The sequence below is a fragment of the Aspergillus melleus genome (genome assembly GCF_016097325.1).
Source record: "Aspergillus melleus strain CBS 546.65 chromosome Unknown contig1, whole genome shotgun sequence".
Lineage (NCBI taxonomy): Eukaryota > Fungi > Ascomycota > Eurotiomycetes > Eurotiales > Aspergillaceae > Aspergillus > Aspergillus melleus.
The window spans coordinates 4,361,402-4,374,688 of NW_025763370.1; the positions used below are offsets into that span (position 1 = coordinate 4,361,402).

Below are 13,287 nucleotides of genomic sequence, written 5' to 3' on the forward strand. Positions count from 1 at the left end.
GGATCGACGGGGAAATGCATGCGGGGAAAGCTTCTGGTTCGATGATTCATGACGGAATGTGGATGCCCGCAATGGGGACAACGAATTGACAGATCCCATTGTGACAGGTTTGACAGGAGATGGAGAGCGGGAGAGAAGGAAAGCATTACGGAGGACAACTTGAGTTGAGCTTCCTCAGGCCTTCCATCTTGAATGGGGTGATAGACACCTGGACACCTGGACACCTGGGGCAGACACATCAGACAAACCAGACAAATCCCGCACGGACGCCCCATACGGTACCGTACTTCACGTGCCGTACCAGGTACGGTACCGCTGAGCTAAGCGGCGATAGCGCGACCAATCGAGCGCGAAGTTGTCCCACGCGAGGCGAGGCGAGGCGTACCTTGAGTAAATACTCCCTTCGCTTCGGTACTTCCTCTTCTCTCATCCATTGCTCGTCTCTACCTCTCTTGCTCACGAGCTTTGCTTCTCTTGGTCCCTCGGGATCCTCTTCGGTCTACCTTTCCTATAAATCCCCTCATCTCTTCGCCGAGAACACGCGAACTATAGCATCGTCTCCGTCTCTCTTCTATACAACACGCCCAACCTCCTCCCCTCCCCTCTTCCTCTCGTACTCCCTCTTCTCTCCATCACTTCATATTATTTCCCAATTCCTCCGCAATGAACTCTACTACTTTGCACGCGAGCCCTGTCAAGGATGGCAGACGCATTCTCGGCGAAAAGACCGTCAACGCGTGTCTGTCCCCTCATCGACAAGTCTCGCCTGTTAAACACTCGTTCCTCGATATCCCCTCGCCCAAGAAGCAATTGCTCCCTTCGCCGTCTTTTGCTGGTCAAAAACGCTCCATTGACCAAGTGGATCACGGGGTGTCTGCAAACAAAGACTGGCTACGCGTTCGCGACGAAGCTGTCACGGTCCAGGCGACTGGTCGGGTAAGAGTTCCCATTGCCAATGCAGGCGTCGAGTCATGAAGTGCTGACTTGGAGTTTCTTTCTTCGTGCTAGCCTTCCTCTTTTTCACCATCCTCTCCCCGAGAACACACCACGACATCAGATGTACAGGCACCCGCGACTGAACCGCGAGAGACCAACCAAGCCCTCCCCGAGTCACAAACACACGAGCAACCCAAATCAACTCTAGAACCCGAAACAAGCAAACCATCCCTAGAAGAATCACGATCAACAACGCGTCCGGTGCCTGAGGACCCCGAGACGCGAAAGTTGTTTATCCAACAGGTATGGTGGAGCCGTATCAGATTATGAACAACAAAGTCCAGGAAACTCATAGATCAACCGCGTTATAGAAAGCCAGCCTTCTCCGAAACCGAATCCAAAGCGCCATGCGCCATGTTCGAGACCCTCAATTCGACCGCCGGTTGTCCGAGCTGGAAGCCCACAGCCGCAAATTACCCCGATTGTCCTTACCCGAAGCCTCCTCCACCCGGAGTCCACTCGTCAAGGAGGACCCCGCCGCCAGCTCTAGCTCCCCTTCTTCCACTCCTCGAGCCCTCCCGCCGTCCCAGGCGCTCACCCATCCCTCCTCCGAGACTACGGTCCCTCCTGCCCCGTCGGGTCTCTCGTCTCCGCCCCTGTCGGCGGGGAATGCTCACGCCCAGGATGACCCGATGAAGACCCCGACGCAGAAGACCCACCGACGCACAGATACCGCGGGGTCCCCGATGCAGCTGAGTAGTCCGCCCGCGAGCGCCTCACGGGGCGGAAGAGCCATGCGAACCCCGGTGGCAGCAGAGTCGAGTCAGCAAGAGGATGTCGTGAGGGAGCAACGGTTCGTCACGCCGGCTCAACGGGGAGACGCTGTGGACGGACTTCTCAAGCTCATGAGCACGGGGGAGAAACGCGACGATCCAAGCCCGTGGGCAGGGTCAGTGAACTCCGGCTAATGAATGAAATACGTTCAATTTTGAATTCCAGATTAGAACACCTTCTCCGTGATCTTTCGGAAGTGGACGGAAGAGAAGGAAATTGGTCTTGCATTGCAGATAGAAGAAACACAACACTCAACGGGAAAAAAAAAAGAGGATAAAAGAGCAGAGGAGCTAACACTCCGGGAAGGAGATCCTCGTTCATCACGACCATATTAGACAGATTTTTTGCATGGACTTTCTTAATACCTGGATACAACGTCTGTTGCCTTGGGAGAGCAATGAGCGATAGTCACAGTCACATTGATACCACGTGCGGGTTTGGTGCATTTTTTGGTGGTCCTTTTTTTTTTTTGGCTTTTTCGTGTATAGTACATATTTACTTGGATGTCTTGATATCCTGCTCAAGAGACAATGAAAAGAAAAAAGTCTTTGGATCAAAGTTTCTTGCGTTGAATCATCCTTTGCACTCTGTGCCCAGCGACGCAGCACCTCTCTTCATTGGGTCCAGTCCCTAAGGAAGAAGGGAAGGGACAGGGCCGCAATCGAAACGACTACAGCCGAAGCGAGTTTCTCGAGATTGTCTTCTGGGGTGGGTTAGCCGCAATAGTGCTACTACTGCTACATGCATTAATTGAGCAAAAGGGAGCGTTTAAATCCATTCATCATATTTAAAATCTAAATCGCTAGACAGAAACTTCCCAGATATATGTACAAGATCCCTTGACTTTTATTTGCTCTTCCTCCAACAATGCATGGAAAGAGCATAAAAGCATAAGAAGAGGCAAAGCAGATAGATCACCGCACCTTCTTCAGCTTGTTTCTCTTCCGTCCCAACACGTCTCGACCTTCCTCGATCTCGCCCGATGCCTCTCGCTTCGCCTGTCCGACTTCCTTGAGCGCGCCGGTGCGTACCACCCGCCCTTCCACGCTGACTCCCTCCTCGGACCACTCCTCCATCTGGCGGCCCACGCGCTCCTCGATCGCCAGCACGAGCTGCACATCACGCTGTCCGACCAACGTCACCGCTTCACCGTGTCGGCCCGCACGCGCCGTACGACCCACACGATGCACGTAGTCGTCCGGGTTACGCGGCACGTCGAAGTTCACGACCAGGCTAACGGACGGGATATCCAGACCACGGGAGGCGACGTCAGTGGCGACGAGCAGGCGGGCCGCGGAGGCGCGGAAGCGCGCCAGGTTGGCGTTTCGCTCCGACTGCGGCAGCAAACTGTGCAGGGAGGTGACGCGGTGGGAGAGCCGACGGAGCATGCGCTCCAGCAGGTCGGCGGTCTTGGTGTGGTTGCAGAAGATGATGGCGGGTTTGGAGGCGTTGCCCTCGGTGGAGAGGAGGACGTGCAGGAAGGCTTCGCGGTGCGTCATGGGTACTTTGAGGTAGGTTTGGCGCAGGGTCGGCGGGATGGTGTCCTTGTTCTCGGTGGCGATCTCGGTCACGAAGATGGGTGGTTTCCCAGCCGCCCGGGGCATGTCCTTTAGGGCGCGCACCTCGGGCGTCACGGTCGCGGTGAAGAGGAGCGTCTGGCGCTCGCTGGAGGGCGGCAGGGCCGAGAGACAGGTGCCAACGTCCGGGAGCATGCTGCCGGGGCCGGGGGCGAGTAGACGATCGGCCTCATCCAGAACGACCATGCGCACGCGCTTGAGGCCGCGGATGGTGTCCTCGCCGGAGGTGTTGATGTGGTCGGCCAGACGGCCGGGGGTCGCAATGACCACGTGCGGTCGTTGAGATAGGGCGATCGCCTGGGGCCGCATGTCGGTGCCTCCGGTGATGAGCACGGGTTTCATACCCTGCGGCGCCGAGATGGCCTTGATCTGTTCGAAAATCTGCAACGCAAGTTCTCTGCACGCCACAATCCATCAGCACTCAATACCACCACTAGCCATCCCTTCCCCGTCCCTAACTCCAATACCAGCAGAACATAAATCTAACATACCTCGTCGGGGTCAACACAACCGCAAAGATCCCAAACGGATCCTCCGCCCACTTCTGCAGAATCGGCACCGCGAACGCCGCCGTCTTACCCGAACCCGTGCGACTACCTCCAATGCAGTCCCTCCCATTCAGAATCTCCGGTATACAAGCCTTCTGAATAGCCGTCGGCTTCCTAATCGCCATGGTAGTCAACGAACCCACCAACCACGGCGCCACCTTCAGGGCCTTAAACGACGATTCGGCATCCTGCAGACCAATCTCGACCGCATCGCGGATCAACACCGGGTTAGTATCCTGACCACCTGCCTTGGCTTTGTCCTCATCGGCAGTCCCCTTCTTTTTGATACGCGATAGCGTGGGGAGCGGCGCCGGCGCAGCAACGTACGAATCGGTGGACGACTCGGAGAGACGACGGCGTTTGGGGGCGCGGGTCTGCAGGAGGTCGGTCGTCTGCTCTGTTTCAGATTCGGATCCGGATCCGGACTCGGAGGCGCTGGGGGCCTGGTGAATTTCCTCGTCTGAGACGGGCGAGGAAGAGCGTGATGAAGCCATGCTTGTCTTGTTGATTTTGTAGAGTCTCTTTCTTGTTCCAAAATTTTTTTTTTTTTTTTTTTTTTTTTGAAAATCTTCCGATTTGGTGGCAGAAACCTTGACCGCGTGGAAGGCGGTCGAGCACGTGAGCTGTTGGCTGTGGGCTAACCGAATGCGGTAATTAGATCTATGATGCTTTTGCAGACCCTTAGCCAACACCCGCGGCTCAATGTTACTGGTATGTATGTGTAGGGGAATATCATCTACGGTGGAGACGCTAATATAAGGCGCGCATCCTGCCCGGAGGCCTCGGGGCCCGGGGCATATCACATAAACCCCCAAAGGGCCTAGTGTAACTGAAGTCTACGATGCTACATCTAACATAATACATTCGTTCTCGAATACAATAGATCCTATGTGGGTACTGATGGATCTCTTGATAGTCTCGACAGAAGACAGTCTCCTCGTCAACCTAGACCAGAGCCCCTCCGGTCACGACACTGCTTGGTACTCGGGATGCAAGCCTCAAACACCAAGTACAGTGCTTTCATCATATCGAAAACACATCGATTCCTCACAGACCCGTCCCGTTCGGCCATCTAAGGCACCCGCCCATCAAACGGAATATACGGCTCCACAAAAGAAGCCATCGCCCCCGCGCCAATCCCCAGATCAAACTCGCCCATAACGGTATCCCAGTCCTGCGGAGCCATTATGTGTTCATACAGCGGCGCTGCCGAGTTATCAAGCGTCTCCGAGAAGTTCCCTACGGGCAGATGTTCATATACTTGAGTCACAGCCACAGGGGCGGATGCCGGGGCGGCGGACATAGCTGCATGTCGGGTGACTGAGAAGCTAGCCACCTGATAGAAAGACCTGCAGACGTCATAAAGCTTTCTTCCTGTGGGAGAGCTGGCAGCCATCGGTTTAATGGCCCGTACGGCGGCAGATAGGAGTGCTAGGTCCTCGGTGGATGAGCAGGCGATGGTGTTTCCTGCTAACACTATAAAGCATGCGAATGGGACGAGGGAAAACAGCCTGTTCGGAATTAGACTTTTTACTTGGAGAGATGACTTCAAGAACACCTACAAGTTCAGAAACATGCTCCAGCCCAGTGGATTGCGCTGGCCTAGCGTCTGGCTTGCCTGCACAATCGTGGAGAGGGCTTGTCGTGCCGCTTCGATACAGCCGGTGTGGCATTTCAGTGGGTGAGGTTTGGGCTCAGCACAGGGGACGATACGATATACGATTGTCACGAGGCAGTGCATGATGATGTCGAAGAGCACGCTTGCATCCTGAAACCTGGCGTCTGTAGGGGGTTCGTCTCGGAGAGTCTATGATTGTGATTAAAGAGACTGTCATGTCTACAGCAACGAATGCTGTACGCACCTGCTTCAAGCTATTGTTCACTTGGAAGAGCCTGGAAGCGAAGGCTTTGGCATTCTCAACGCGGACTTGTGGTGACGTTCGTTGAGCAGATGCGGAGAAAAGCTGTATGTGCATGTCGCCCACAATGACAGCGAATTCAACAAAGCCACCGTACAGGCTATGGCAGAGTCAGACTAGCATGATTTCGAAGGGTACTGCCACTTACTATCCCGGCGGCCCTGGTATGTCCAACGGAAACGACGTCCGCTCCGTCGCGACATCGTACTGATGAATTGAAGGAGTTCTGCCAAGCGTGAAGGCCATGCCCTTGTCGATGACATATACCCACCAGAAAATTCTCCGTTTCTTTGACAGTTCCGGTCCCTTGGGATGCGTAGGCAGGCGATGCCAGCCGAGATCGATGCACATCCTGGAAGCAGCTGCGATCAATGACCAGGCTAGTGCACTCCGTCCCGATTTCATACAGAATGCAGTCTTTCTAACTTAGTATCATGTTAAGCAAAGGCATCTTATGCTTACCAGAAGTGCTAAAGCCTGGCATCCTTCCATCGATGACTCATGACAGAGTCTAAATGATTGTATGCCGGCTTCTATGTTGACTGACAACAACTGCGTATATGTCCGTATGTCGGCGAGCGTCAGGCCGACCTGGGAGCGTTCATGTTCCTCAAGGCCAAGGAATAAGTAATATAATCCAGTGTTAACGGTGGCCCATGCCGACAGTGAGTAGTCGTTAATCGCAAAATAGACCTTCTGGCATAATTCAACAAATTCGGCCTCATCTATAACCGGAACGTCAATAAAAAAGCGCTGCTTCTCAGTCTGTAGCAGCCGGAGGAGCTTGAGCACAGGTTCGAGGGGCGGAAGTGGTCTGCCTTCTAATTCCGGGTATTGGACTTTGAACGAAGGTGAATTGACGCTTTCCTCTCTAGAAGTCGTTTCCTCGCTATCGGTCGCCTCTTTGATCAATTGCGTCGCACTCATAGCCGTAGCGAAGTTTTGGTCGGTTAGGCTTGAATCCACATTCGCCGCGGCGTCCCTCAAGGCTTCCGTCACCCGCTGGACGTGCGCTTTGAATGAAGAATCGCCCCTATACCCCTCCGAGAGACCAGATGTATTCGATACATAGTTAGCAGTGAACAAGGCAGGAGAGCTATTAGGAAAGTGTTTGGTCTGTTCGCTGTTCCGAAGGAGCTTTTGCAGCCCCTGCGATACTTCCTGAAGCGAACGGTTCACGTTTTCCATAGCTTCATCGTAGCGGGCAGATATAAGAACTCGTTGTCGTCTTTCCGGAACTCGACGAGTAATCCGGCAATCAAGCGCCGCGGCGATGCAGCTAGAGCATGGGGATCGGCGGTCGCATTTGGTCTGTTGGTGCCATGGTCACTATATAGTCCTGAGACATCTGGGATCCCGGCATCGAGGCACTGGTGATTTTACCTTTCTATCTTTGCAATTATCACACTTTCGGTCATATTAACCCCATGGTTCGGCACATTGAGCAACATAGTACGTCTGTAACTCACGGCGGGCTTCCTATTGCTTCCATTATCGTTGACCTCCATGGTTAGAGACTTCGGCTGCACAGGCCCAGCCAATGGTTATCTGCAAATTCACGCCGGAGCAGTTGGTTTTCTGCAATGATATTTGCCAAGCGCAACAAAACCGAAAATACCAGGGAGTGGTCTGTCCAAGCTCGTATTAGAGACCAGATCAAAGAAACGAATCAAATGGAGGCCCAACAGCTTACAGCCTGTGCTTAGATCACATGATGTAAGCCCAAGAGGACAGGAAGACTGCTAGTTTCATCAGCGGGGAGGATTGGTGCCAATTCATCCAAAAGTAAGGTAAATACATCGCCAAACAGTAGGTATATACGATCAGTACAGCAACGTCTTCGAATATTAGAAAACAAAAATGCAAACAAAATCTAAGACATCTGATTCGAGCGTCTCATTGTCAGCCAGAGCCAACCAAAATACACGGACGATTATATAATAAGGTCATTTATATGAGAGAAACTTTTGTATCCAAAAAGAAGAAAGGTGCCGCTGAGCAAGGCCCCTGCGTCATCAGAAGTAGAGACTTATTCAGCTCTGCTTGTTGTGCTGCGTCTGCGAACGGAAGATCTAGTCTGTAGCTCATAGGCCTCGCCGCGCTCCAGGTCGTCATCAACCGGCGATTCAGAAGATGTACTCATATCACGACGCATCATGACCGTGTTATCGCCTTCCGTCTTGCGATTGTGTTGGCTATGATTGTCCCTTCCAGTGGCCGAGCCCACAGGGGCAGCATCCTCGTCTATCCCATGAGTACCCCCGACACTCTCCATGGTGAACGGACTTGCTGTGGGCCCATCTAATGTGAAGAGCTCTTCCCGCGTAAACCATCTAGGTAGGAGAAATGCGCGCACTGGAATAAGGAGTAGGATGATCACGGGAAACCCGATGGCAGCGATCGTCTGAGTGATGGCAAAGGTACCACCGAAACCAATCAGCTCCAGAATGACAAAGGCCCAGATAGCGGTACGACGCTCGAGCCTCTTTAAGGGGTTAGAGCCCGAGGTAAAGTCTTTGTCTTGAGCTAGGAAAATGAGCTTTTGTGTGATCCCGTTCCCTTGAAGCGCTTGGACGCCCATGATGAAGAACAGCCCAGCCATGACACCTTGCGGGATCAGATGCAGAACGATGAGAAGGGGTCCGCTCATGGTACCGAGGGTCAAAAGCCCTTGAGCGAAGTTACTGACTCGCTGTTCGACGACATGATCCGTGATGCGGACGGCCTTGCCCTTGTTCGTATCATCCTCATCCGCGACGTCTCGCGTCACGCAAAGAGCAGCCGTATGGAACGGCGCCTGAGGGATCAGTCCATTAGGGAACGGGATACCCAACAAGCCGGCGATGAAAGTGGTGAGCCCCAGCAGCCACAAGTCCCAGTGGAAACCAGCAGGTTTCCGAAGAGGAAACTCGGTTCCTTGAGCGATAAGGGACGACACTATGGCGATTAGCTTCAAATCCAGACCAGAGTGATTCAATGCTTACCGTTGTGATCAAAATAGAACAAAATTGTAAGAAGCAGCGCGAACGGAATCGCAAGGAAGATATCGCCCACACTGATATCCCAGAAGTGCACCAACCATCCACGATCGGCCGTTGGGAAGAACGCTTTGCTGGTAGGCAGCGTTGCAACGTCGACATTGCGCATATGACCGATGTGAACGAATCCAGTGAAGAAGATAATCGTCAACGGGGTACCATAATCTTCCAGGAACTTCCGTACGTATCGTTGGAAAAGACTACTATTCCCAAGCTCACCGCAGATCCATCCACTCATGAGAACCAGCAATGCGACCATGATGCTCAAGTAGGCGGATGTCTCCCCAACGGTGCCCCATTGCCTCGTCAGGACCTGGATACCTTTCTGAAGGTAGATAAAGGCGACGTAGAATCCAAAGATGTCGCAGGAAAACCGAGTGACATAGGTCAACCCATTGCAAGCATTAGTTATAGCAAGGATCCAGTGCATTATCAGAGACCAACTACACTCTGTCAGCATGCATCAGCCAATGAAAAACACAGAGACAACTTACATTCCAATCCAACACATAAACGCAAGGTAAGGTGTTCCCCGCGGAGCAATGATATCATAGACTGTATAATTGAACACCGTGATCGGACCTAAACAACAAGCCATGAGCCAAACACTCCTACTCCAGCCAGCAATCCAGACTCACCAGTAACACCAACAATGACCAAAGGCTGGGCCGCGAACAGGGAAAACACAACCGCCCCCAGCACCGAGGCCAAGAGCACCTCATTCACACCATAACTCTGTTCCGTCTTCTCAAACATATCCAACGAGAAGGCCAGAGCCGGCAGAATACTGTCAAATCCCCAATTAGCACAATATCCATACCACCATGAAAGAACAACAGCAGCAGCAGCTTACTTCGCAAAATACATATACACCGTCGCGGGAACGACGCGATAATCCCACGCATCCGTCCAATCACTCCAATAGTACGGTGCCCGCCTCTTAACATCTAAAATCATACCTCGAAAGAGCCGAACGCGCCACCATTTCGCAGTGCGCGCTGACGACGCCCCGCCAGCCGACGACGGTGCATGCCGGGACTGCTCTCGGGCGATAGTAGAAGAACCCTGGAGCGGATGAGGTTCGGATCTTCCCCCTCCAGACCGCGACTGCCAAGATCTTCGCTGAGCGTGAGACGACGACGGAGAATTTGAATGGAAAGTGGGCCCGGAGATTGATAAATCTCCTCCTGGTTGACCGGATTCTTGCATGTTGCACGGCGGCGGTAGTGTAAGTTAGTGTACACTGTACGGTTGAGTGACAAATGAGTGAGTGGTACGAAAAGAATTACGAAGGTATGTGCAAATGGGGAAGGTCGACGAGTTCGAGCTCCTAGAAAGAGCGCAGATTTATTAGAGGGATTGCATTCCTCGATCAGAGCAAAGAACCAGAACGTCAATTGGAAATTGGGATGGAGAGGAAATGGAGGAGACAAAAGGTCGAAAGACGGTGGGGACCGCGGAGGCCTGAGGCCACCATGGAAGAGTGTTTAGCCAATCAGGCAACCGACAGCTGAGGTTTTTCCGGGGTATGAATTGCAGGCCGTCACTGGTGGGATTTACCTACCTAACATGTCACCTATTTATGCATGCATGACAACGAACAAGATGCCCAGGAGCAAACTACATATACGAGCCCTTGAATTTCTTTTCAAAATGACTGATCGATTGGCCAATGAACTAGTAAAACGTGGACTATCGACCTAAACAGAGCACAGGCAAAGAATACAAAGCATTACGGGTTTCTTCCCCTTCGGCCTTCCACCGTCCCTTTTTTCTAATCAAGCTGGTGGTGACTTTTGATCTGCAGTAATTTTCAGAATCACGTTTCGTAGCAAAAGCATTAAGCAAAATACACGAGAGTCGCGCGTTTAAGCGGGAGGAGGGGGAGGGGGAGGCTGGTCGCTGGGAGGCTGTATCCAGAGTTAGTAACTGATCTGTCGTATTCAAAAGGATGAAACACATACCGGGGGTGGGGGTCCCTCGCCCGGAGGCGGCGGGGGAGGGCTTCCGCCAGAGCCATAGTACATCGATGGCATGCCTGGGGGAGGGGGCGGCACACCCAGACCAGGAGGCGCACCAGGGGGGGCTCCCATACCGGGCACCGGCGGGGCGTAGCCGCCATAACCACCGTATCCATACGACGGCTGTCCGCCAGGAGGCGGCGGGGGAGCTTGTTGCTGCCATGGAGCAGCTCCAGGCGGAGCCCCGTAGCCACCCTGGCCACCGTATCCATAGTCGCCTCCTCCGCGGCCCTGGGCCCATGGGGCTGCACTTCCGTGGTCCCGCTGTCCATAGTCGTCGCGACGGTTGTCCCGGCCTCTCTGCTGCCAGGGAGCGACATCGCTGGGTGGCGGGCCTCGTTGCCAAGGCTTCATGTCGCGGTCATCATAGCCCTGATCAGGACCAGCTTCGATGCGACGAGGCACGTGGCCATCCTCACCCGGCGCACCTCCCGACAGTTCTTGCATAAGTTGCTAGGTTCCAAGTTAGAGAGGATACGTGAAAGATTCAAAGACAGTAAGGCAACTTACCTCCATCTCACGGTCGACAGCATCGCCTCCACCGATGGCTCTGCGGCCGCCGCCGAAGCCACTGTTGTTGCGCCAGTCGCTGCCTCTCTGGCGATCAGGACAATCACGAGCCATGTGACCAGCATTGCCACAAACGCGGCAAATGATGTTGGCAGTGAAGTTGCGCTGCTCGGGACAATCGTACTTGCGATGACCGATTTGACCACCTGGTGAAATGACTGTTAGAATTCGTTCTTGAACGATAGCGTATAGAGCGCGGTACTTACAGTTCTGGCAAGCCTGGTTTTCGTCGTCACGGAGAGTACCGTTAAGAGCAGCCAGCTCACGAAGCTGGTTCCTCTTCAGCTCGTTCTGGCCTTCGGGGATCGAAGCAGCCTGATAACAGTCATCAGTAATTTCTCTTTTGAAAATATCCCATGACGGATGACTTACAGTCTCAATGACGTTGTGCACCAATTTCTTCGCCTTGTTAACCTTTTCTTCAGTATCTGCCATGATCAAGCAATGAAGATCTTCTTCCTGGTTGCTAGCGTGAGCGGCATCAGAGCGACCCTTTCCTTCCTTGACGGAGCCTTTGCCTCGGATAGCAATCTTGGCGCCAGATTCGGTCTCCATTTTCTTCAGGGTGTTTCCACGGGGTCCTATGAGTAAGCCAACTTTAAAAGATAGCGAAAAGCTATGGTTAGTTCATGCTGGTTTTCTTTTCTTTGAGTAATGGAACGAGAGATAGCAAAAGGTCAAGCAAGTCAAGGGTTAGCAAGAAGCGAGCCGAAAAGGCATCGACGGAACGATGTCTTTCCCATAAGCTCGACTCGAGCCAAGAAAGCAGAGTCATGGAAATACAGAATCAAGGGACGGTTAGGAGTTAGAGGGTTAGTTATCATACTGAAGTTAATCTCTGGATAGTCATTCACTGGGACGTAGACCTTCTCCTGGGTCTTGGTAGGCCGCCTGTAGTCAGAGGGCGGGTGGTAGTTAGGAATGGTCTTCATGGCCTTTTCCACGAGCTTGTGGCGCTCATCCTCCAGGCGTTTCCGGTAACGGTATTCCCTAGTATTTACACGTCTGCCAAAGTTATCGTACTGGGGCGGAGGCGACGGGGATCTGTAGAGAAAAGAAAAGTTAGCGCGGCGATCAAATGATCAAACGACAACAGAACTCCACAGAGACACATAGAACGAAAAAGGGCCAAAAAGGAGGCCACTCACCTGTCACCATCCGCAGGAACAACATCGTTGATACGAAGCTTCTGGCTAATCTCCTCTATCCGCAGATGCAGAGTATACGCCTCCAGCTGTTCGTTGGTGAAGTTGGCCATGATCATCGTGGGCAAGCCCATGAGACCGGCGGCTTTGTTCTCCTGCGCATCGCCCCAACGGTTGCGCTTCTTGCGCCTCTTCGTACCGTCAGCAGGGGGGTCGGCTGGGTGAGGCGTTAGTAAGGTATCTTCAACAAGTCTAGTCAGAAGAATAGGGGACACACCGCGAACAGGACTTCTACCGCGCTTGTACCCGATGTCCGCAGACGACGGAGTTGCAGTGCGACTGTCATCCTCACCAGGATCGTCGCCTCCGAATCGTCTGCGTCCCAACGGGATGTTGTTGGAACCGGTGATTCCTTGATTACGCCAGGCCATGGGTCCTGAGTATTCCGCTGTTATGGTAGCAAGGTTAATATGATTTGGTGAGCAACTAAGTGGTTCTTTGAACCCAGATGAATGTGAGGTCAAAAAAAGAAAAGGGCTTCCGGACTGAAGCTCCCGCGATGTGGCAAGCTCCGGGATCACGTGAGATGACTAATGTTTATGCCTTGGCGCCTGAACAAAGGTGTCTTCTTCAGTGAGAGAATAGTGAAAGAAACAAAGAAACTAGATCATGACGGCCAACGTCCAGGATTACCCAGCG

General features: G+C 53.1%; 5 protein-coding genes across 5 annotated transcripts; 1 reads left to right on the forward strand and 4 right to left on the reverse strand.

Annotated features, from left to right (window-relative positions):
• Window positions 1–663: 663 nt before the first annotated feature.
• LDX57_001551 (uncharacterized protein) lies at window positions 664–1,904 on the forward strand (the record flags this gene model as incomplete). Its single annotated transcript, XM_046083194.1, has 3 exons — window positions 664–936; window positions 1,009–1,239; window positions 1,308–1,904. The coding sequence occupies 3 exons, from the start codon at window positions 664–666 to the stop codon at window positions 1,902–1,904; spliced, it is 1,101 nt and encodes a 366-aa protein (XP_045939151.1).
• A 780-nt stretch (window positions 1,905–2,684) lies between these two features.
• On the reverse strand, window positions 2,685–4,389 carry dbp8 (ATP-dependent RNA helicase DBP8; the record flags this gene model as incomplete). The annotated part of the gene is made up of 2 exons (XM_046083195.1): window positions 2,685–3,744; window positions 3,839–4,389. The coding sequence occupies 2 exons, from the start codon at window positions 4,387–4,389 to the stop codon at window positions 2,685–2,687; spliced, it is 1,611 nt and encodes a 536-aa protein (XP_045939152.1).
• Window positions 4,390–4,967: 578 nt separating this feature from the next.
• LDX57_001553 (fungal specific transcription factor domain-containing protein) lies at window positions 4,968–6,306 on the reverse strand (the record flags this gene model as incomplete). The annotated part of the gene is made up of 5 exons (XM_046083196.1): window positions 4,968–5,406; window positions 5,458–5,702; window positions 5,758–5,914; window positions 5,963–6,231; window positions 6,277–6,306. 5 exons carry the CDS (start codon window positions 6,304–6,306, stop codon window positions 4,968–4,970), a joined length of 1,140 nt encoding a protein of 379 aa, XP_045939153.1.
• A 1,537-nt stretch (window positions 6,307–7,843) lies between these two features.
• LDX57_001554 (anion exchange family protein) lies at window positions 7,844–9,809 on the reverse strand (the record flags this gene model as incomplete). The annotated part of the gene is made up of 5 exons (XM_046083197.1): window positions 7,844–8,751; window positions 8,799–9,295; window positions 9,347–9,434; window positions 9,491–9,639; window positions 9,706–9,809. 5 exons carry the CDS (start codon window positions 9,807–9,809, stop codon window positions 7,844–7,846), a joined length of 1,746 nt encoding a protein of 581 aa, XP_045939154.1.
• Window positions 9,810–10,393: 584 nt separating this feature from the next.
• Window positions 10,394–13,110, reverse strand: bbp (putative zinc knuckle transcription factor/splicing factor MSL5/ZFM1). The gene is made up of 8 exons (XM_046083198.1): window positions 12,866–13,110; window positions 12,592–12,805; window positions 12,270–12,487; window positions 11,816–12,039; window positions 11,650–11,758; window positions 11,384–11,589; window positions 10,817–11,326; window positions 10,394–10,762 (listed from the first exon to the last, which is right to left on the reverse strand). The coding sequence occupies exons 1-8, from the start codon at window positions 13,017–13,019 to the stop codon at window positions 10,721–10,723; spliced, it is 1,677 nt and encodes a 558-aa protein (XP_045939155.1). The 5' UTR covers window positions 13,020–13,110; the 3' UTR covers window positions 10,394–10,720.
• Window positions 13,111–13,287: the final 177 nt, after the last annotated feature.